Source organism: Malaclemys terrapin, chromosome 23 (genome assembly GCF_027887155.1).
Source record: "Malaclemys terrapin pileata isolate rMalTer1 chromosome 23, rMalTer1.hap1, whole genome shotgun sequence".
Lineage (NCBI taxonomy): Eukaryota > Metazoa > Chordata > Testudines > Emydidae > Malaclemys > Malaclemys terrapin.
In genome coordinates, this window is record NC_071527.1 from 16,194,847 (window position 1) to 16,216,003 (window position 21,157).

General features: G+C 60.0%; 1 protein-coding gene across 2 annotated transcripts; it reads right to left on the reverse strand.

The window, feature by feature from the left end:
* Positions 1-958: 958 nt before the first annotated feature.
* RAB3D (RAB3D, member RAS oncogene family) lies at positions 959-20,905 on the reverse strand. Of its 2 annotated transcripts, XM_054013117.1 has the most exons (6): positions 20,684-20,905; positions 12,507-12,730; positions 10,930-11,157; positions 5,238-5,356; positions 3,369-3,493; positions 959-2,299 (listed from the first exon to the last, which is right to left on the reverse strand). In XM_054013117.1, exons 3-6 carry the CDS (start codon positions 11,155-11,157, stop codon positions 2,112-2,114), a joined length of 660 nt encoding a protein of 219 aa, XP_053869092.1. In that variant the 5' UTR covers positions 12,507-12,730; positions 20,684-20,905; the 3' UTR covers positions 959-2,111. The 2 variants fall into 2 exon arrangements, with proteins under 2 accessions (XP_053869092.1, XP_053869091.1); XM_054013116.1 differs by lacking the exon at positions 12,507-12,730 and having other exon boundaries at positions 20,684-20,904.
* Positions 20,906-21,157: the final 252 nt, after the last annotated feature.

Below are 21,157 nucleotides of genomic sequence, written 5' to 3' on the forward strand. Positions count from 1 at the left end.
CAACAAGAGCACACTGTTGACTCATATCCAGCTTCTCGTCCACTGTGACCCCTAGGTCCTTTTCAGCAGAACTGCTACCTAGCCATTCGGTCCCTAGTCTGTAGCAGTGCATGGGATTCTTCCGTCCTAAGTGCAGGACTCTGCACTTGTCCTTGTTGAACCTCATCAGGTTTTTTTCTGCCCAATCCTCTAATTTGTCTAGGTCCCTCTGTATCCGATCCCTACCCTCTAGTGTATCTACCACGCCTCCTAGTTTAGTGTCATCTGCAAACTTGCTGAGAGTGCAGTCCACACCATCCTCCAGATCATTAATAAAGATATTAAACAAAACCGGCCCCAGGACCGACCCTTGGGGCACTCCACTTGAAACCGGCTGCCAACTAGACATGGAGCCATTGATCACTACCCGTTGAGCCCGACGATCTAGCCAGCTTTCTATCCACCTTACAGTCCATTCATCCAGCCCATACTTCTTTAACTTGGTGGCAAGAATACTGTGGGAGACAGTATCAAAAGCTTTGCTAAAGTCAAGAAATAACACATCCACTGCTTTCCCCTCATCCACAGAGCCAGTTATCTCATCATAGAAGGCAATTAGGTTAGTCAGGCACGACTTCCCCTTCGTGAATCCATGCTGACTGTTCCTGATCACTTTCCTCTCCTCTAAATGTTTCATAATTGATTCCTTGAGGACCTGCTCCATAACACCAGCTGAGGGTCGGCACGTAAGCGGAGTGTCTCTGGATTTACCCCTCTCCCCCCACACAAACGACTAGTGATTTTTGGTGCCTCCAGGGTTGGGGTGCACAACCGGAGGCTGCTTAAAGGGACCCAACGGTCAGGAAGTGCCAGGCACTTTTAAGGTGGCTCCCTCTAGGCAAGTCCCCAAACCGAGGACCCCAAAAGCAAGAGATGCTTTGAGGAAAGAAAAGAAAAAAAAAAAACAGAGGTCCAACTCTCAGGTGCCTTGTGTTGTTATTTTCACTGCAACCCCGCGATGGGAGCATTCGACACGAGTGCAAACAAATGCACCAGGGTGGGGGAGCGCACTAGGGGCCCCTGGCCATTTACAGGGTGCGTGACTCTATGGGAAGCAGTCACTTGGGGTTGAGTTGCTTTGGAAAATAAATGCTGCTGTGGTGCCTCATGGGAGTTGTAGTGCAGTGGCCCCAAGCTTCCGTTCTCCCCTATGAACCGGGTTCCTTAGTTGGACTACGTCTCCCATGATGCACCATGGCCAGGGACCCCTCCCATGATGCAACCCCTCCTCTCCCAGCAGGGAGAGTGGTGCATCGTGGGAGACGTAGTCTGACCAAGAAGCCCACTCTACAGAAGAGAACAGGAGCACAAGGCACCCGGACTACCACACCCAGGAGGCATTTCAGAATAAGTCGCTCCGGCTTTTGGTCAAAGATGTTCAGGACACGAATTTTCACTGGGAAAAAACCTGAAATGTTCAGAGGAAAATTGAGATGAAAATGGATCTCCCCCCTCCCCCAACACCTGTTTTCCAGCATGCGGATTAACGTCCCTCACACCAACCTGCAGCAAGCCCAGCGCAGGAAACCTCCTCACATCTCCCACCGGGCACCCCTCTCTGTCCTCTTACAAACGCAGAGCGGTTGTCACAGATCTACGCGGGGGTTCGATGCCCCAGCCTTTCGCAAAGCTGCACCTAGGGCTTGGCTAATAACAGACGCGCTCCCAAGAGACGGCGCATACGCTGAGGCATCAGACCCCCGTTGGATCCGTAGCACCCACGTCAGCGCCATCAAAGTCAACGGAAGTCAGGCCAATTTGCGTCAGCTGTGGGGGGCCTGGGCCTGCCCCACCACCTCTGAGGTCCGGTGGATGGGCTCACGTTCCTTATCCCTCAGCTGGCCGTGGTTGCCGGGATGGAAGAACCCTGGATCGGGGATAAGGAAAGGGAGGGCAGATCCGTTGCATTGTTGTCATAGGCAAATACAAAAATACTGGGTCAGCAGCCCAAGAGATCTGCCTCTCCCCATAATCTCCCATCCTATTTATCTATGACATCAATGTGACCGCTGGGGGGGGGGGGGGGGGGGGAGGCGGGGGGAGAGAGGAGCCATAGGTGGGCGGAGTCTTATCTAGCAAGAGCAGCTGCTGGACTGCGGGGGCGGAGTCTCGGTCAGGGCCCCGTTCTTGCTGTTGCTGACGAGGGTGGAGTTGGTGTCCAGGCTCTCGTTCATCTTCTCGCAGATAATGTCCACCAGGCGCTCAAAGACCTGCTTGACGTTGATGTTGTCCTTGGCGCTGGCTTCGAAGAATTCAAACCCTGGGGGGAGGGGAGGGGAGGAAGGGGGAGAAAGGAGGGAATGAGAAAGAACAGAAGGAGGAGGAAAAATCGTGTGTTGGTGACTGAAAGTACACACAATGCACAGTCAACCTGTGGAACTCCTTGCCAGAGGATGTGGTGAAGGCCAAGACTATAACAGGGTTCAAAAAAGAACTAGATAAGTTCATGGAGGATAGATCCATCAATGATCACTTGATTACCTGTTCTGTTCATTCCCTCTGGGGCACCTGGCATCAGAAGACAGGGTGGGCTAGATGGACCCTTGGTCTGACCTAGTATGGCCATTCTCATGGTGGCTCCAGCAGGAGGATTTGAACCCTTAGCCTTCAGCATGAAAACCCCAGTCCCTTAACACCTGAGCTAACGGAGCAATAACCTGATCACCCTCTATAACTACCTACAGTTCTCTGGCTTGTGTGATGCAAGAAGTCAGACTAGCTGATCACAATGGTCCCTTCTACCCTTGGAATCTAGGACTATATGGGCCAGCAGTAGTAGAGCTTTTATCTGTTGACATTGGCCACTAGGGGGCGAGGTGACACCAAAAACAAGAGTTTTAAGGGCGGAGAGATGATTGTGAGAGGCCCCTTCTGTTCATGGAGAAGTTTGTGATTGCAAATAAACCGTTAGCCAAGCGCCTGAGGCCTCAAGCCTTATTTAGGTACCTACCAACTGCTAATTTTAATGGGAATTTGTTCTGCCAAATTGTTGCAGTTGGAGGGGAAGAAAACCCAAACCAAAAACAAACAAAAAACCCCCAACAAAACAAAAAGAAATATTTTTTTTTTAAATCAACACGTTTTAGTTTTTCGTCTCAACATTTCTTTCAATTGTGTTCTTTAAAATTAAACAAAAGTGGTTAAAAATGCTCAAAACTTCTGCCTCAAGTCAAAACGAAATAGTTTTCAACTTGCTGAACGTTTTGAAAAACGTTGACCCCCCCCCCCCCCCCAAAAAAAAAGTTCAGTCCTGGGGTTTTTGGAATTGTCGACAAACGGAAAAATCCGTTCCAGGTTCTCCAGCCGCTGCGGGGCTGGAGGGCACCTACCTAGCTCATCAGCCAGCCGCTTGCCGTCCTCCGTGGCCACCACTCGGTCGTCCTCGAGGTCACACTTGTTCCCCACCAGGATCACCTGGGCGTTATCCCACGAGTAGGTCTTGATCTGGGTCGCCCTACGGAGCGGGGGTGGGAATTGAACTCGGGTCTTGCTTACAAGCCGTGCCCATGCAGCTGTCAATCACCTTCACCCCACCCCACTCTGACTCCTCCCCCCCTTATAAAAGAGCACGGTTACAAATCCAATGTGTCTTTTATCGCCGGGCTCCCTGCACCACCCCGTCTTAAAGGGGCATGAGCCCCACACCAGCCAGGAATTTGCACTATATATAGGTTCTTCCATGGGAGGGATTGAACGCATCCTTCCCCCCTCCTCCCTACCCTCCCAACTCACATTGTTTACTATCCTTTTGAGGTCAGGACTCTGGGTTCTATCCCCAGCTCTGGGAGGGCTTTGGGGGTCTAGTGGTTCGAGCTGTGGGGCTGGGAGCGAGGACTCCGAGGTTCTATCTATGCCCAGGCTTAGGAGGGGAGAGGGGCCTAGTGGGTAGAGCGGAGGGGGTGGAAAACATGACTACTTTGGGTGTCTCTGCTACCTTGTGCCTCAGTTTCCCCTTCTGCGAAAGAGGGATAATAAATACCGACCCCTGTTTGTAAAGCACTCGGCGATCTTTGGAGGGAAAGTGCCTTGGTTGGTGCTCAGCGGCGTTAAACTCAGTCCCAGGAAGATAGGGTGACCAGATGTCCCGATTTTATAGGGACAGTCCCGATTTTGGGGTCTTTTTCTTATATAGGATCCTATTACCCCCCACCCCCGTCCCGATTTTTCACACTTGCTATCTGGTCACCCTACAGGAAGAAATGGCATCCAGTGGGCTTTATGTGAGTGAGAGCAGCCGTCCGAGGGCTCCCCTCCCAGAACAGAATCTCGGAGTCCTGACTCCCAATCCTCTACTCTAACCACTAGACCCCACCCTCCTTCCAGAGCCAGGGAGAGGACCCAGGAGGCCTGGCTTCCACTATATCCCCGGGCTAAACCCCTTCCCTGTTCAGCCTGGCAGCTCAGGGCCTCCGAGCTCACTCCTCCACCCTAAACCCGGTGACTCACTGTCAATCTGCCTCATGGGTGGCCCCAGCAGATTTGAGCCTCGCCCTGCGGGGGGCTGCAGCTGGGCGCGGGGGTGATGACAAACAGCCCCCAGAGAGGGGTGAAGCCAGGAATAGGGAGCAGTGAAAAGGGGGGGGGGCAGAGCCCCATCTGCAAGGTCCTCCCCGACTCCGCCCCAGTTTTCCCCATAGTTCAGTGCAGTGACCTGCCTCTTCCACCCCCGCCACTGCCCCGCCCCCCATAAATGAGTCTTTACGGATGGGCCCCCTCCCCACCACGCCGTGTCTTTAAGGAACATGAGCGCTGCGACCTTATCAGGAGTTTTCCAACGGCGGCAGGGCCTTCCCCGGGGCGGGAGAGATTGAGGGGGCCATATTCCCTCTCCCACTCACACACGGTTTGCTTTCTGCAGACGCATCAGTTACACACAGCGCAGCTGCCCTCTCTCAGGCAGACGGGCTCAGGCTCTCGGCAGACTCAGGCAGGGTCGCCGCGTCAGACAACTCCACCCTCTTTTGAGCTATCAGCTCAGGCTCTCGGCAGACTCAGGCAGACGTCCGTTTTGCTCGGCTCAAGCTTTTCTTCACCACCAGCTCCAGTCAGAGAGCTGATTTCCCCCCACAGAGATCTTGACCTCAATCCCCAGGGAGCCAGGAGCCCTAAACAGGGGCCCCCTAGTGCCTGTATCTTCACTCAGCCCTGGACACGACTGGCTCTCACGGTACAACGCAAGGGAACGTGGGGTCTCTTACCAGTCCTGCACGGCGTTGAAGGAATCCTGGTTGGCGATGTCGTACATCAGCAGAAAGCCCATGGCTCCTCGGTAATAAGCCGTCGTGATCGTCCTGTATCTCTCCTGCCCTGCGGTGTCCTTTAAACAATCCCGTCCCCCCAACACACACAAATAAGAACCGCTTCTTTGCAAGAACTCCAGCTGCGCAGGGGCAGATTTCAACCCAGAGGTAGCGCTGCGGGAGGCTTGGGGGTAAATGCTCCCCCTCACTTCCTGCCAGAGACTCCCTCCCCCCGTGCCTCAGTTTCCCCATCTGTAAAACAAGGGATAACCCCAAGCTCCCTGGGGCAGGGCCCCTCTCTCCCCAGGCGTCCACGGGGCTGCTTCAGTTCGGGGCCGTGACTCAAGTGAAGCGGTGCATTGTGGGAGGGTGAGAAATGTCAGCTGGTCCCTATCTGCTTGGCCTTGCACGGCTCTTATCTACTCTCCGGAGCGCGCAGAGACCAGCGATGGGCCTGTTACTGTGGAGACCAGGGAGCGCACAGAGGGCCGTGACAGAAGGATCTTTTCATTAAAAGGCCTGGAAGCGTCAGGCTGGTACCAGGAACTGGGGCTAGTTGTTTCCATGACAGCTCAGATGCACGTAAGACGCACTGTTTGCATGTAATTTAAAAAAAAATTGATTAATAAGGGGGCGGAATGGAAATTTGAACGGGCTGCTGTTAAAAATAAAACCCTGGCGAGCCGGACGATCCCATTTCTGCCGTATGGAGAGCTGGGGGCTTGTCTGGATGGGGTGGTCAAGGAGGGGACGCGTGGAGGGGTAGGGAAGAGACAGGGTGGGATTTTAGTCAGCCTGCTGCAGAAGGCAGGATGGGTAGGAAAGGGAGCGGCTCGAGGCCCGATCTCTCTGCAGAGTGCTTTGCCGGCGAAGCTACAGCCATATGCACAGGGCTTCTCGTGGGGACCCGGCTTATCCCAGTAAAGCCGCGCGCTCCGCCAGGATCGCTCATTCCACCCCACCCGAGCGAAATCAACGAGCCCGGCAAAAGCAACGTCGCGTCTCCGTTAGGGTTCTGCTGAGTCAGCCAGACGTCACCCGTCCACAGGGCACGGACGAGCAGAGCTCTGCCGGCGGACGTCCGGAATGGAGAGCTGGCCTTAGAGCTGATGGGACATCGCAGGTTTTAGCCTGTGGAACTCACTGCTAGGTGATGGGATCAACGCTAGGCCTTAAACTAATCTCAGTTAAATTAGTCGAATTTAGAGGATCAGCGCCCTGGGGCAGGGACCGTCTTTTTGTTCTGTGTTCGTGCAGCGCCCAGCGCAACGGGATTATGGGCCACAGGACTGGGGCTCCTCGGTGCTACCGTAATACATCTAATAATGTACAGCACCCAGCGCAGTGGAGTCCTGGGCCATCACTGGGGCTGCTAGGTGCTATCATAATACACCTATTTATTGACCTCTCTCTTTTTTGGAGGGTCAGGCAGAGTCTGCAGAGAGGCGGAGACACTTCCACTGATCCTTTTGGGAGGTGGCAGGAAGGCATCTGTCCATCCTCATTTCAATGAGCCCCTCTCCATTCAGCTGTGTCCCATTAAAGCAAAGCATAGGCTTAAATACTTTATGAGGCGGATTGTGGTAGTGCCTCAGCGTCGCGGCCCAGGAACCCATGCGCCAGGTGCTGTACATCTGCAGAACAAACAGATGGACCCTGCCCCAAAGAGCTTCAGATCTAATTAAGCAGGGGAGTGACTCCAACAAAGCCAAGCCAAAGGGTTAACCACGTGCTACCGTAATGTCGCTCCTACACGTGTTCCTGATCTAAATTGCCCATCCCTCCTAGTGGTCAGGTCAGGGCCCAGAGAGGGCTTCCATTCGCTAACGCTGCTCCTCTGGGTCTCTCCCGCCCATCACAGTGGGGCAAGAGGTTGCAGTGGAAAAAAATACACTGGGCCAAATTCCCTGCTGGCTGGAGTCTGTGGAGTTACAGCCTGCAAAGATTCAAGCCACAGCATGTGCAGAGACCGCTCAGCCTTATAGAAATCCCCAGAGCAGGGCTCCGGCTGGCCAGGCAGCCTTTCTCCAAAAGTGGCATCTTGTGGCAGTGAGTTCCACAGGTGAACTGCATTGACAGAGGGTAAATGAGGAGGCAGACATAGTTCAAGGGTGGCATTAGGAGGCCGGTGAAGTTCCCATCATGGAAAAATCAGTGGCAAGGAGTTCCACAGTCCAAAACAGAATAAAAAAAGGGGGACAGATTGGGTGTCTCGGTCCCCAGGCTGGCGGGAGAGACCCCAGAGGATTTGGGGGCAGGGGGGAACGAATCTTTTTTGAGTGGAGAGTTTGCATGATGGTGCCCAGTGGCATTTACCGGCGTCAAGGTAACGCCAGCTGCTGCCCGAGCCAAAGCGCACGCAGGCTGGTGCCATTACCATGGTGACTGCCAGAGGCCTTCAGGAGACTCTGACCCCCCTCCCTCCCCGCGAAAGCCAGTGACAGCTGCAGCTGACGCGTGGGGAGGGGAGGGATGTTTACCCTCAGCACCGGGGGATCCGGCTGCACTTAGGGACTTCGCCACAGCTGCCGGCCATGGAGATAACAGGCAAAGAACGTGCTGATCCGGTCCGGCCAGCTGGGACCGTGGGCCAGGGGGGCCTCAGCATGACGTGGGCCCGATCCCCACTCGGCCATAGAGCCAGTGGCGTCAACGGGCCAGATCCCCGGCCGGTGTGAAGTGACCTAATGCCACTGACTCCACTAGAGCGAGGCTGAGTCACGCCACCTGGGGGCCAGGGCCACGTTGCATTCGAGAAATAGAGTCTTAAAAAGGGTCACTCTCCACAGAATGGGTCACGGGGCCTTTCCCCTCTAGGGGGCGCCAGTTCTGGGCTGGGCCCAGGGCAGGGAACTGGCTGGTTCAGGGGGGCTGGGAATGGGGCATGGGGCCTTTCCCCTCTAGGGGGTGCTGGCTCTGATCCGGCCTCGGGGGAAATGGGGGGACTGGCTGGCTCAGGGGGGTGGGAAATGGGGTACAGGGCCTTTTCCCTCCAGGGGGTGCCGGCTCTGATCTAACCCCAGGGCAGGGGACTGGCTGGCTCAGGGGCGTGGGGAATGGGGTACAGGGCCTTTTCCCTCCAGGGGGTGCCGGCTCTGATCTAACCCCAGGGCAGGGGACTGGCTGGCTCAGGGGCGTGGGGAATGGGGTACAGGGCCTTTTCCCTCCAGGGGGTGCCGGCTCTGATCTAACCCCAGGGCAGGGGACTGGCTGGCTCAGGGGGGTGGGGAATGGGGTACAGGGCCTTTTCCCCTCCAGGGGGTGCCGGCTCTGATCTAACCCCAGGGCAGGGGACTGGCTGGCTCAGGGGCGTGGGGAATGGGGTACAGGGCCTTTCCCCTCCAGGGGGTGCCGGCTCTGATCTAACCCCAGGGCAGGGGACTGGCTGGCTCAGGGGGGTGGGGAATGGGGTACAGGGCCTTTTCCCCTCCAGGGGGTGCCGGCTCTGATCTAACCCCAGGGCAGGGGACTGGCTGGCTCAGGGGGGTGGAAAATGGGGCACAGGGCCTTTTCCCCTCCAGGGGGTGCCGGCTCTGATCTAACCCCAGGGCAGGGGACTGGCTGGCTCAGGGGCGTGGGGAATGGGGTACAGGGCCTTTTCCCCTCCAGGGGGTGCCGGCTCTGATCTAACCCCAGGGCAGGGGACTGGCTGGCTCAGGGGCGTGGGGAATGGGGTACAGGGCCTTTTCCCTCCAGGGGGTGCCGGCTCTGATCTAACCCCAGGGCAGGGGACTGGCTGGCTCAGGGGCGTGGGGAATGGGGTACAGGGCCTTTTCCCCTCCAGGGGGTGCCGGCTCTGATCTAACCCCAGGGCAGGGGACTGGCTGGCTCAGGGGGGTGGGAAATGGGGCACAGGGCCTTTTCCCTCCAGGGGGTGCCGGCTCTGATCTAACCCCAGGGCAGGGGACTGGCTGGCTCAGGGGCGTGGGGAATGGGGTACAGGGCCTTTTCCCTCCAGGGGGTGCCGGCTCTGATCTAACCCCAGGGCAGGGGACTGGCTGGCTCAGGGGCGTGGGGAATGGGGTACAGGGCCTTTTCCCCTCCAGGGGGTGCCGGCTCTGATCTAACCCCAGGGCAGGGGACTGGCTGGCTCAGGGGCGTGGGGAATGGGGTACAGGGCCTTTTCCCCTCCAGGGGGTGCCGGCTCTGATCTAACCCCAGGGCAGGGGACTGGCTGGCTCAGGGGCGTGGGGAATGGGGTACAGGGCCTTTTCCCCTCCAGGGGGTGCCGGCTCTGATCTAACCCCAGGGCAGGGGACTGGCTGGCTCAGGGGCGTGGGGAATGGGGTACAGGGCCTTTTCCCCTCCAGGGGGTGCCGGCTCTGATCTAACCCCAGGGCAGGGGACTGGCTGGCTCAGGGGCGTGGGGAATGGGGTACAGGGCCTTTTCCCCTCCAGGGGGTGCTGGCTCCAATCCAGCCCCAGGGCAGGGGACTGGCTGGCTCAGGGGCGTGGGGAATGGGGTACAGGGCCTTTCCCCTCCAGGGGGTGCCGGCTCCGATCTAACCCCAGGGCAGGGGACTGGCTGGCTCAGGGGCGTGGGGAATGGGGTACAGGGCCTTTCCCCTCCAGGGGGTGCCGGCTCTGATCTAACCCCAGGGCAGGGGACTGGCTGGCTCAGGGGCGTGGGGAATGGGGTACAGGGCCTTTTCCCTCCAGGGGGTGCCGGCTCTGATCTAACCCCAGGGCAGGGGACTGGCTGGCTCAGGGGCGTGGGGAATGGGGTACAGGGCCTTTTCCCTCCAGGGGGTGCCGGCTCTGATCTAACCCCAGGGCAGGGGACTGGCTGGCTCAGGGTGGGGCCTCTTCCCTATGTGGCCGCAGCACCGCACAGAATGGCTTCCTCCAACAGAATGAAGTTTTAAAAAGGAAGTGTTGCAGCACTCCAGTGATTACGGTAACAGCCCCCTCCCGGTGGGTAGGAAGCGTGCCTATTTCACGCCCATTTGCTACACACAAGTGCTCGGAGCCGCCAAGTTCTGATCCACTCCCTGCGGGGGAGCTGGCCCAACACCCCACCACGCAGGGCAGAGCCTCTCCCACTGCCAGGCCTCCAAACCGCCACCTCCTGGGCAGTGGGGGCTCAGGGCTGGGGGCTGGCTGCAGGGGGGCTGTACAGAACAGGGTGCTGGGGGAAGGAGTGCGCCCCACATGGGGCCAGAAGTCCCAGGAATCTGGTACTGAAGGGTCGGCACCTGGCGAGGATTGAAAGGAAAAGGGCCGTCAACCCTCATGCTTCAGGGCACAGGCCGATTCCCAGCTCGGGGTCAGGAGGAATTCACCTGCCGTATAGTATTGCCCTGCTAGGGGCAGAGGGGTGGGTTGGACGCCTCTCTCTCTCTCTCTCCAGTGTCTGGGGCTGACGCCAGAACATACAGGGTGCTGGATCTCTTCTGGCCTGAGGCCCCTGATCGATAAGCGCGGGGCCACCTGGGCCATAACTTATCCTCATCAGCTACTATCAGTATTATGGTAACATTGGGCATCCCAGCCGTGGCCCAGGACCCCATTGCGCTAGATGCTGTACAAAACACAGCACAAAGAGATAGTCCCCCCCCCCCCCCAAGAGATAAACTGTCCCGCTGGGCTCCCCCAGGCCTCCATCCCTCCCCCCCCAGGGTCCCACTTCCCTCCCCTCCTAGGTGCTCACCCAGATCTGCAGTTTGACCCTCTTCTCATTCCTATAGACTGTCTTGACCTTGAAGTCGATGCCCACGGTGCTGACGAAGGCCGAAGTGAAGGAGTCGTCGGCGTAGCGGAACAGGAAGGACGTCTTCCCCACGCTGCTGTTCCCGATGATCAGCAGTTTGAACATGTAGTCGAAGTTCTGGTCGGCAGCATCTTTCTGGGCCTGCCGGGTGTCATTGGCGGAGGCCATCTGGGGGGCAGAGAGGGGGGCGTCAGCATCAGCGAGGCAGAGGGGTTCTACTCCCAGGTCCGGGTGGGTAGCGGGGGTCTAGTGGTTGGGGCAGGCTGGGAGCCAGGACTCCTGGGTTCTCTCCTGGCTCTGGGAGGGGAGTGGGGGCTAGTGGTTAGAGTGGGGGGGGGGGCTGGGAGCCAGGACTCCTGGGTCTCATTCCCAGCGTTGCCAAGGACTTTACTCTGTGTCTTTGAACAAGCCATTCTGCCTTGCTTTCCAGCAAAGAAAAACCCCACAAGCATTCCTCTCCCAGGCCGGCTGGACATGCAGCGTTTGTGAGGTTTCCAAAAGCGAGGATGTGACCCCAATTATGGGTGTTTGAGGGGATCCCAGTTCCTTCTCCTTTGGAGAGCCCTTTCTGGGAGCAGCCAATCCCCGGTGATTGGCAGAGATCCCAGCCCAGAAGAGTCATTTACCACCAGTAACACACAGATCATCACCGGATCTTTGGAGGAGTAGATTGTCAAACCCTTGGGGCGGGGCCAGTCTCTCTGTTCTGGGTTTGTACAGCGCCGAGGGCAACAGGGTCCTGGCCTCTGACCGAGGCGCTACCATAATACACCTAATAAATAACGACTCCCAGGTTCTAGTCCCAGCTCAGACCTGCTGAGTGACCTTGGGCAAGTCACTTCCGTCCTCCGTGCCTCAGTTTCCCCTCACACCCTTTGTCTCATATGTCGAGTGCTCTCACGATGCAAATAAGAGCCCCAGCCATGGCCCAGGACCCCCACTGTGCCAGGTGCTGTACGTTATTTATTAGGTGTTTTGCAGTAGCACCCAAGAACCCCAGCCATGGTCCAGGACCCCATTGTGCCAGGTGCTGTACATTGTTTATTAGGTGTATTACGGTAGCACCCAAGAGCCCCAGTGTCTCAGGTCCTGCACAAAGACATAAGAGGCTAATTAGCTCGCTATGGGGTTGTATTCCTGGAACAACCGGCACAATAGGACCCTGACCTTGCTTGGCAGCTTCTAAGCCCTACTGTAGAATGCAGCTCTCCCAAGCTAGCACCCTAACCACTGAGCCATCCTGCCTCCCCTTGCAGCGACCTTGTCCGAGCTCTGGCCTAGCCCAGGCCAGAGAATTTCACCCAGCTGCTCGGGGACTTGCTCGGGTGCCCTTCTCCTCTGGCAGGGGAAATGCTTCTGTACCGGGCGGGATTGGGCTGGGATGTGTCACACCTGACCGGGGCCGGGTGTGCGTAGGAGGCTAAGCTCAAACACGGCTGTTTGCTAACTGGGAAGTGGCAGGAACTGGGGCTTTTGTTTCTCACCCCTACTTCAAACCAAAACCAAAACCTGTTTACCTAGAGGGAGAAGGGAAGAAATCCACTCCCGGAGGCAGAGGCGGGGCGGGCTCTGAGAGAAGAACGGCGGGCGTGGGGTGAAGGTACTGGGCTGCAGGAGATCTGGGTTCGAATCCTGCTTCTGCCACTGGGTGAGACCAGAGGTGAGTTGCTGGTATTTTTCAAAGCTGGCCAAGGTGGGGACTGAGTGGGGCTGGTTGAATATTATCCACCCAAGCTGTTTTCTGAGGGGAAATGGAGTTTTTCGACTAAATGAAATCTGTCCAGAAAAGCCTCTGCTTCCCGCAGAAAAACTGGATTTTTCCACCGCAAACCAGGAGGCTCGAAGCCCAAGAGACGTCTGTTGACAAACGCCATCGCGGTGCCTCAGGGGAGCTGTAGGGCAGATGCCTCCTGCCCCAGTTCTACCCCGGGGCCCAGGTCATCACTTGGACGACATTGCCCATGATGCACCAGGGCCGGGCACTCCCATGATGCACCACCTCTGCTTGCTAAGAGGGTTACCGGGCTGCTTCGTGGGAGTTGTAATCCTCTGACGACCAGGCAACGGAGTTAAGTTCACGGCTCCCACAGCAGACGCGTGTTCAGCCCCCAGCATGTGCTGGGGGGCCCGATCCCAGCTGGGGGGCCCGATCCCAGCTGGGGGGCCCGATCCCAGCTGGGGGGCCCGATCCCAGCTGGGGGGCCGCACGGCCCCCACGCTCAGTTAGGGTCTCTCAGTGCTACCGCAATGCACACCCCTGCTTAGGATTCTCATTCGGCCGCAGCGCTCTGGCAGTGGCCTCACCCGACGCACGGAGGGAAGCGAAATGCCCCAGGCCTGCTGGAGCTTGCAGACGGGGTTAAAAGCTGCCAGGCGGGAGCCAGCCGGACCGGCTTTGTAACGGCTCTTGCCAGGGTTGAGTGAGTCACGCTCCCCGCCCCCGCCCCAGCAGGCTAGAACAGCTGCCTCTTCGCCAGGGCCTCCAACCCAACCAGCCTGACCAGTTCGGATCCCTGCCAGGCAAGCCAAGTAACCGCTCCCGTTCCCCAGATTGTGCTCACAGCCACTGGGCTCTGCCCTCCGAGAGCTGCTGCATGGTGCCATGGAGAGGACACCAGGCTGAGGCCCAGGGCAGCTGGGCTCTATTCCCAGCTCTGCCAAGGACCTGGGGCGAGGCACGTCCCCTTTTCGTGCCTCAGTTTCTCCTCTTGTCCTTTCCTTGTTTAGACAGCGAACTCTTTGGGACAAGGACTGTCTGGCTACGTGTCTGTGCAGCGCCTGGCACCAGGGGTGCTGATTTTGCTCACGGTCTATATAGTGCCCAGGACAATGATTTGCCCTTGAAGCTGGGATCCGACTCTCTTCATTTCATTTGAAAAAAATCCAGTGTATCCTCCCTAAACCAGGGCCACCCAGGAGGCAAGTGGGGCAATTTGCCCCAGGCCCCATGCCCCGCAGGGGCCCCCATGAGAATATAGTATTCTACAGTATTGCAAGTGGTTTGAGCATTGGCCTGCTAAACCCAGGGTTGTGAGTTCAATCCTTGAGGGGGCCATTTAGGGAACTGGGGTAAAAATCTGTCTGGGGATTGGTCCTGCTTTGAGCAGGGGGTTGGACTAGATGACCTCCTGAGGTCCCTTCCAACCCTGATATTCTATGATCTCAACTTTTTTTTATGGAAGGGGCCCCCGAAATTGCTTTGCCCCAGACCCCCTGAATCCTCTGGGCGGCCCTGCCCTAAACCTCCAGCCCTCACTCTCCCAGGGCAGAGCGAACGGGCTGAGAATTCACAAGGAAATTGATTAACTAATTTAGGAGCTAGACTTAATCTAAAACTGGGTCCTCCGTGATCTTAACCCCTGGATAACGCAGAGCCCTCGAACTTCCCACCCTGGGCGCTTGCGCCCAGGTTATCCCTGAAGCAATTAGGTTGCAATTAAGCAACGTTGTTAATCGTGGCATGTAATAACGCTCATCATAACAGGCTCAGCAGGGCCGTTATGATGTCAGAGGTAGCTTAACCAATCCCCGCCCTTCTTCCACCGCTAATTTGCATGCCACCGTGTCACGGGTTGGAGGGAGATTGGCGGCAAGAGATCTCATTGGTAGATTGCTTGCCCAATCACTGCCGTTTAAAGACCCTGGCTTCATGCTAGTGGGGCATCATGGGACGGTTGTCTCCAGCCTGCTGTGCGTGGAGGCAATGCTGCCGGGGAAACTGAGGCAGGGGGCGCCCTGAGATCATAGAGCCACCAGGACTCACCACCGAGCTCTTTCCATCTGGAGCGATGAAATATCCCACAGTTGCGCTCTCCTCGGGGTTGCGTCGGGGGTGGGAGCTGGCATGGAAGGGTAGAGGGAGGAGGGATGCAGGAGGGAGTGGAGGGGTATCGGGTGGATGGGCAGGGCAGATGGGCACTGGCATGGAGCAGCCCACGGAGGGGTATGTGCTGGATGGGTGGATGGGCAGGGCAGATGGGCACTGGCATGGAGCAGCCCACGGAGGGGTATGTGCTGGATGGGCACTGGCACGCAGCAGTGCAAGGGAGGGACGGCATTGCTTAGGGGCTGGCAGGCAGCAGTGACTGGCGGGGTGGCATTGCCGGGAGCTGGCACCGCACACAGCCATCCGACGCCAAGGCATGGGCACGGCCAGGGCAGACGCAAGCCAGGAATCTTGTGCCGACGACCCGAGCAAACCGGCCTCGGTGCAGGGCCCTGACTCACAGCCTGGGCTCTCTGCCCTGCCGGGTGGAGACTCTGGGGCAAGAACTAACAGGGAGGGGATCGGGGGGGGGCACTCAGCCCTAGGAGAGCTGCACAGTCCCTCTCTCCCCCCCTCCCCGCCCGGTCTCACATCAGGCCATGCAGCCTCTAGGCCAGACCCCCAGCTGGTGTAGACCAGCGTTGCGCCACTGGAGTCAGCACAGCTGGGCCCCGTTTACACCAGCCGGGATCTGGCCCTTTATAAATGTTGATTTTGCAAAGCGAAGGGCTTGTTTATTTACGGCTCTAATAGGGGCCGCTCCCTGCAATTTACAGCCAGAGGGAGCCCAGGCAGAGCGAAGACAAACTGCTGGGGCCAGCCGCCCCACTGGCATAACCTGGCATCAGCCGGTGACTCCAGGGGAAGGGGCCGATTCCCCTTTAAGGCCCTGCCTGGCCGATCCTTGCCTGAAGTACCACCGGTTAGCGTGATCGAGTCACCTGGCGGAGCTGGCCGGCCTCGGTCCAACGCACCGTTGTGCATGGCGCAGATTCTCTGCAGGCCGCCCCACGATCCTGCTTCCCGCTCCCCTCGCACTATTAGGTGTATTACGGTAACAGTGAGACACACCCTGCCCCCAGGCAGAGATCGAGGGCCCTATCGGCATGGACTCAGAGAAGCAGCCCCTGGGAGGGGGCAGGATCCCTGTACGAACAGCCTCAACACACCACCCCAGAGGTGGCTGCATCTCCGTACCAGATGAGGGACCCCTCTGCCACCACAGAAGGGGTGGAGGGCAATGGCAGATGTTTATACAGAGATCCTTCACCCGGCGACGAGATGCAGCCACTTCTGGGGTGAGGCACGGGGGCTGCTTCACCCAGAGTCCCTGCGCAAAGGGGTGATTCTAGCAGGGGCTTTTCCCTCCCCCTCTGCACAGCCTAGAAGGGCCAGAACATGACTGAGAATAGGAGAGAGCAGCTTGAAGGGGTTAAAGTGGCAGGGCCCGTGATGCTGGAGGCAACAGAACACGGCAGGGCAGCTCTGGGGTGGGCACAGTGGCTGGGAAATGAAACCCAAGCCAGACAAGCTGAAAACCCAAAAACCCAACCAACCAAAACCCAGCCGCGGAGACAACGCAGACAGGAAGGGGCTGGGGACGATCACAGCTCGAATTAGCCACCTGCCACCAGGGGCAGGGTTGTCATGACAGCTGGTAGTAAGAGGGTGTGACTGGAAGGTACCATGTAGGGCCGAAGAGCTTAGCCATGCCTTGCTGATGATAGACAAGGATCTCACCTGGTGCCGAAATGCAGCTGCCTCTGGGGTGGGGTGTGGCAGCTGTTTATATAGCGATCCCTCACCTAGAGCCACCATGCAGCCGCCTTGGGGTAGGGCACAGTGGCTGTTTATACAGGGATGCCTCACCCTGCACTGAGATGCAGCTGCCTCCGGGGTGGGGCGCGGCAGCTGTTTAGACAGGGATCCTACACCCAGGACTGAGTGACTGGGTCTGGGGCGTGGTGTGGGGCACAGCGACTGTTTATCCAGGGTTCCCTCACCTGGAGCTGCGATGCAGCCGCCTCTGGGGTGGAGCACGGCGGCTGTTTCACAACGCACAGCAACACCGCACGAGAAGCGAGGATACCGTATCCAATCGAAGCGCTGTGTGCGTGGGCGGTGGGGGGGCATTTTAAGGGGGCACCAGCAGCTGGTGGGGCCCCCCCACTCTGGGAAGGAGGCACTTGCTAGGCACCAGACATTTGCGGATCAGCCCAGACCAATACACCAACCAATGCCCATGATTATCCCCCATCAGCTCAGCTCCCCTCTGTGGAAACACGCCAGAGACTAGAACTAGACTAAACCTACAAGAGCCTCCCAGCTCGGGGGAGCCCTGGAGGGGGTTCAGCCTCCGACACAGACCCTCTTTAGCATCCGTTCTGCTGTTGCCACCAAGGAAACACTTGGCCCGTTTCCTAGCCAGACACGCAGCCCCAGCGAGAGAAGGCCTCAGACGTACACTCCGTGCAGCATCTGGGTGACCAGACAGCAAGTGTGAAAAATCGGGACAGGAGGTGGGGGGGTAATAGGAGCCTATATAAGAAAAAGACCCAAAAATTGAGGCATCTGGTCACCCTACCTCAGGATCTCAGCTCCCTGCGTCGCTACCCACGATGCTACCCCGAGCGTAGGCAGGATTTGCACCCAGGAAGCAGCAGCCACCTGCCCGTGACCTCTCCGCTGCCCCAGTGTCTCTCTCGGACTGCTGGGTCCTTCCCCAGGATCTCGGCTTTCACTGATAGGAACAAGCCCCTGGCCAGCTGCGCGGGGGAGGGGGGGACCTCAGAAAGGAGAATCCCTCGCAGGGGCGAGTCTGGCAGGAGCGCGCACGGAGTGCGAAGGGCGCCACTGGCTCGGATGCCCCCGCGATGGCTGGCTGACGGCCGCCATCGGTAACGTCCCTCCTGTGAGGATGGGGGCTGGGAGGTGCACGGAGGCAGGACGGCCCAGTAGTTAGTGCACTAGCCTGTCTTGGGAAAGCCGAGGTCACTTCCCTGCTCTGTCACAGACGGCCGGGGTGACCTTGGGCAAGTCACCGCTCTGTGCCTCAGTTTCCCCATCTGGAACATGAGGACAGTAGCGCTGCCCTGCCTCACAGAGCGGGCTGGGAAGATACATACAGTAAAGATTGGGAGGCGCCCAGATACCGCAGTGATGGGGGCCAGGTAATCACCTTGACTAGCTAGACCTGTGCAAGCCACGGTTCACATTGGTGCCACACGGGGATGGAGTTTGGGAGGGGCCACCCCTTAATTTCCCCGCCCCCAATCAAAGAACTGAGCCCATGGGCCACGCTGCTCCCCCACCCCACCCTGAACCAATCATGGCCCCAGAGACCCAGCGGGCAACAGGATCAAACCCGGAACCACAGCGCCATCCACTGTGGGTGGCCGCTCATGTGGGCGGGACTTAGTTTGTGGGCAGGACATGGAAAGGCCCCTCCCTCCAGATTGACACTGGTGGAAGTGGGCATCTGGCTGCAGGTGCAAATACCACCCAGCTGTGAGGGCGGCCGTGATCTGTGCCCCGTCACCATGAGGGGCAGACAGCTACCCCGCCGGGAGAAATCCTCGGCAAGGGAAGGCCTCAATTCTGCGAGAGATTGGAGCCGCCCTGCCAGGCCAAGGCCCTGGCCATTATCAACATCCTGTCCCCGCCCCTTTCCTTCTCCAAATGGCTCCTGTTTCGTGGCCAGGAATCCTCGCCCCCGCGAGTGAACGGTGCACGTGGACCATGCGTTCCCTGGGGCTCTACGCTCCCTTTGCCAGGATTCTGGGCCCTGCCCCTGGTGTCAGTGAGCGTGCTGCTCCGCCCCTGGAAAGTGGAGAACAGCGTAGGGCATGCTGGCCATGCCCCCATCCGACCCTGCTTCTGGTGTAGGGGGCCGTGCAGGGTCCTTAGGGGTCAGAGCCACCCCTCCTGCAATGGGGGAGGGGACCCTTAAAGGAATCCGAGTGTAGAACCAGACCCCATCGCCTTCCACTTGCCCCAGAGGCCGTGGGTGAACGAGAACCCAGCCAGGCCCACAGATCCAGGCTGGTCACCCAGAGATCCGGAAATGCCCTGGAGACACACAGCCGCCCCTGAGATGTACCCAGGAACTGGGGGTGCCCCTGGCTCGGGGAACCTCCTGAATCAAGTCTCAGCAGAGCAGCCATTCCCCTCTGGTTCCCCTGCTGCTGATCCCTGACTGGAAAGCAGGGGACTGCTTCCTGCCAGCCTCCGAGCTGGCACCCGGACTGCTTTATTGCTAGCTTCCTGCAGTCTTAGCAATCGAAACGGACTTGGCCAAGTCCCTGCGACTCAGCCAGGCATCTTCCGAATCAGAATTCGGTTCAGTGCCCCCCCCCTCCCCGCAGCACCCCCGCAGGGCCAGGAGTTTCCACAAGCGCTCAGCGGTGGGGGAACGGCCCCAGGAACATCTGAGTGACCCCAATTTACGCCCATGGAGGATCTAGCCCGTTATCATTTCTCCGACAGTAGCACCTGGAAGTCTCAACGGAGATCGGGGCCCTCTCATGCCAGAAGGAGAAGCTGCCCAGACCCCGACCGGGATCGGGCCCCCCCCGTCCTGCCGGGCGCCGCCCAGACCCCGACCGGGATCGGGCCCCCCCCGTCCTGCCGGGCGCCGCCCAGACCCCGACCGGGATTGGGGCCCCATTGTGCCAGGTGCTGCCCAGACCCCGACCGGGATGGGGGCCCCCCATTGTGCCAGGTGCTGCCCAGACCCCGACCAGGATCGGGGCCCCATCCTGCCGGGCGCTGCCCAGACCCCGACCAGGATCGGGGCCCCCCATCCTGCCGGGCGCTGCCCAGACCCCGACCAGGATCGGGGCCCCCCATCCTGCCGGGCGCTGCCCAGACCCCGACCAGGATCGGGGCCCCCCATCCTGCCGGGCGCTGCCCAGACCCCGACCAGGATCGGGGCCCCCCATCCTGCCGGGCGCTGCCCAGACCCCGACCAGGATCGGGGCCCCCCATCCTGCCGGGCGCTGCCCAGACCCCGACCAGGATCGGGGCCCCCCATCCTGCCGGGCGCTGCCCAGACCCCGACCAGGATCGGGGCCCCCCATCCTGCCGGGCGCTGCCCAGACCCCGACCAGGATCGGGGCCCCCCATCCTGCCGGGCGCTGCCCAGACCCCGACCAGGATCGGGGCCCCCCATCCTGCCGGGCGCTGCCCAGACCCCGACCAGGATCGGGGCCCCCCATCCTGCCGGGCGCTGCCCAGACCCCGACCAGGATCGGGGCCCCCCATCCTGCCGGGCGCTGCCCAGACCCCGACCAGGATCGGGGCCCCCCATCCTGCCGGGCGCTGCCCAGACCCCGACCGGGATCGGGGCCCCCCATCCTGCCGGGCGCTGCCCAGACCCGGACCGGGATCGGGGCCCCCCGTCCTGCCGAGCGCTGCCCAGACCCGGACCGGGATCGGGGCCCCCCGTCCTGCCGGGCGCTGCCCAGACCCGGACCGGGATCGGGGCCCCCCGTCCTGCCGGGCGCTGCCCAGACCCGGACCGGGATCGGGGCCCCCCGTCCTGCCGGGCGCTGCCCAGACCCGGACCGGGATCGGGGCCCCCCGTCCTGCCGGGCGCTGCCCAGACCCGGACCGGGATCGGGGCCCCCCGTCCTGCCGGGCGCTGCCCAGACCTCGACCGGGATCGGGCCCCCCCCCGTCCTGCCGGGCACTGCCCAGACCCCGACCGGGATCGGGGCCCCCATGGTGCCGGGCGCTGCCCAGGCCCAGACCCCGACCGGGATCGGGGCCCCCATTGTGCCGGGCGCTGCCCAGACCTTACCCGGGGCCCCCGTGGTGCCGAGCAGGGAGTTGCTGGTCCCTGACCCCGCCCGGCTAATCACCCCCCCGCCCCCGAACGCGCAGAGCCCCGGGGAATCCGCCCCCCCAACCCGGCTCCTGCCAAGTTACCTTCCAAGGTGCGCGCGGATCCCGCACTCGCGCCGCCGGGGGCTGGTTCCCCCTGGTCCGCTGCACCCGGATCTGCGGCGCTGGGGCCGGAGGAAGGTGTGTCTCTCCCAGACCTCAGCAATCGACTTCCCGCATCCGATCGGCCGCCCTGGGCTGATGTGGCTGCACCGGGGGAAGCCTGGCGCAGGGCCCCCCCTCCCCGCGATCCGGCGTGACGAGCGGGGCGGGGGCGGGTTTGCAAACAGGAGTCACCGGCCCCACCTGCGGGCGGTCCGGGGCGCCGGGCACGGCGCTGCAGGGGGGCGGAGCCGGTGCACGGGGCTGGATCGCGGGGGGCCCGATCCCCCGCTGGTGTCAATCAGCATCGCTCCATTGGAGTGAGGTCTATTTACTCCACCTGAGGATCTAACCCATTGTCACAGGAGCCGCTCAACACCTGTCAGAGCTGGAGGCTCCCTGCGTGCCCAACCACAG

Coding starts and splice junctions, on each gene's coding strand:
- RAB3D (XM_054013117.1), bottom strand. CDS start 11,157: ATGGCCTCCGCCAATGACACCCGGCAGGCCCAGAAAGATGCTGCCGAC. Junction 5,357..10,929: donor GGGTCAAACTGCAGATCTGG/GTGAGCACCTAG, acceptor GATTGTTTAAAG/GACACCGCAGGGCAGGAGAG. Junction 3,494..5,237: donor TTCAACGCCGTGCAGGACTG/GTAAGAGACCCC, acceptor CCCGCTCCGTAG/GGCGACCCAGATCAAGACCT.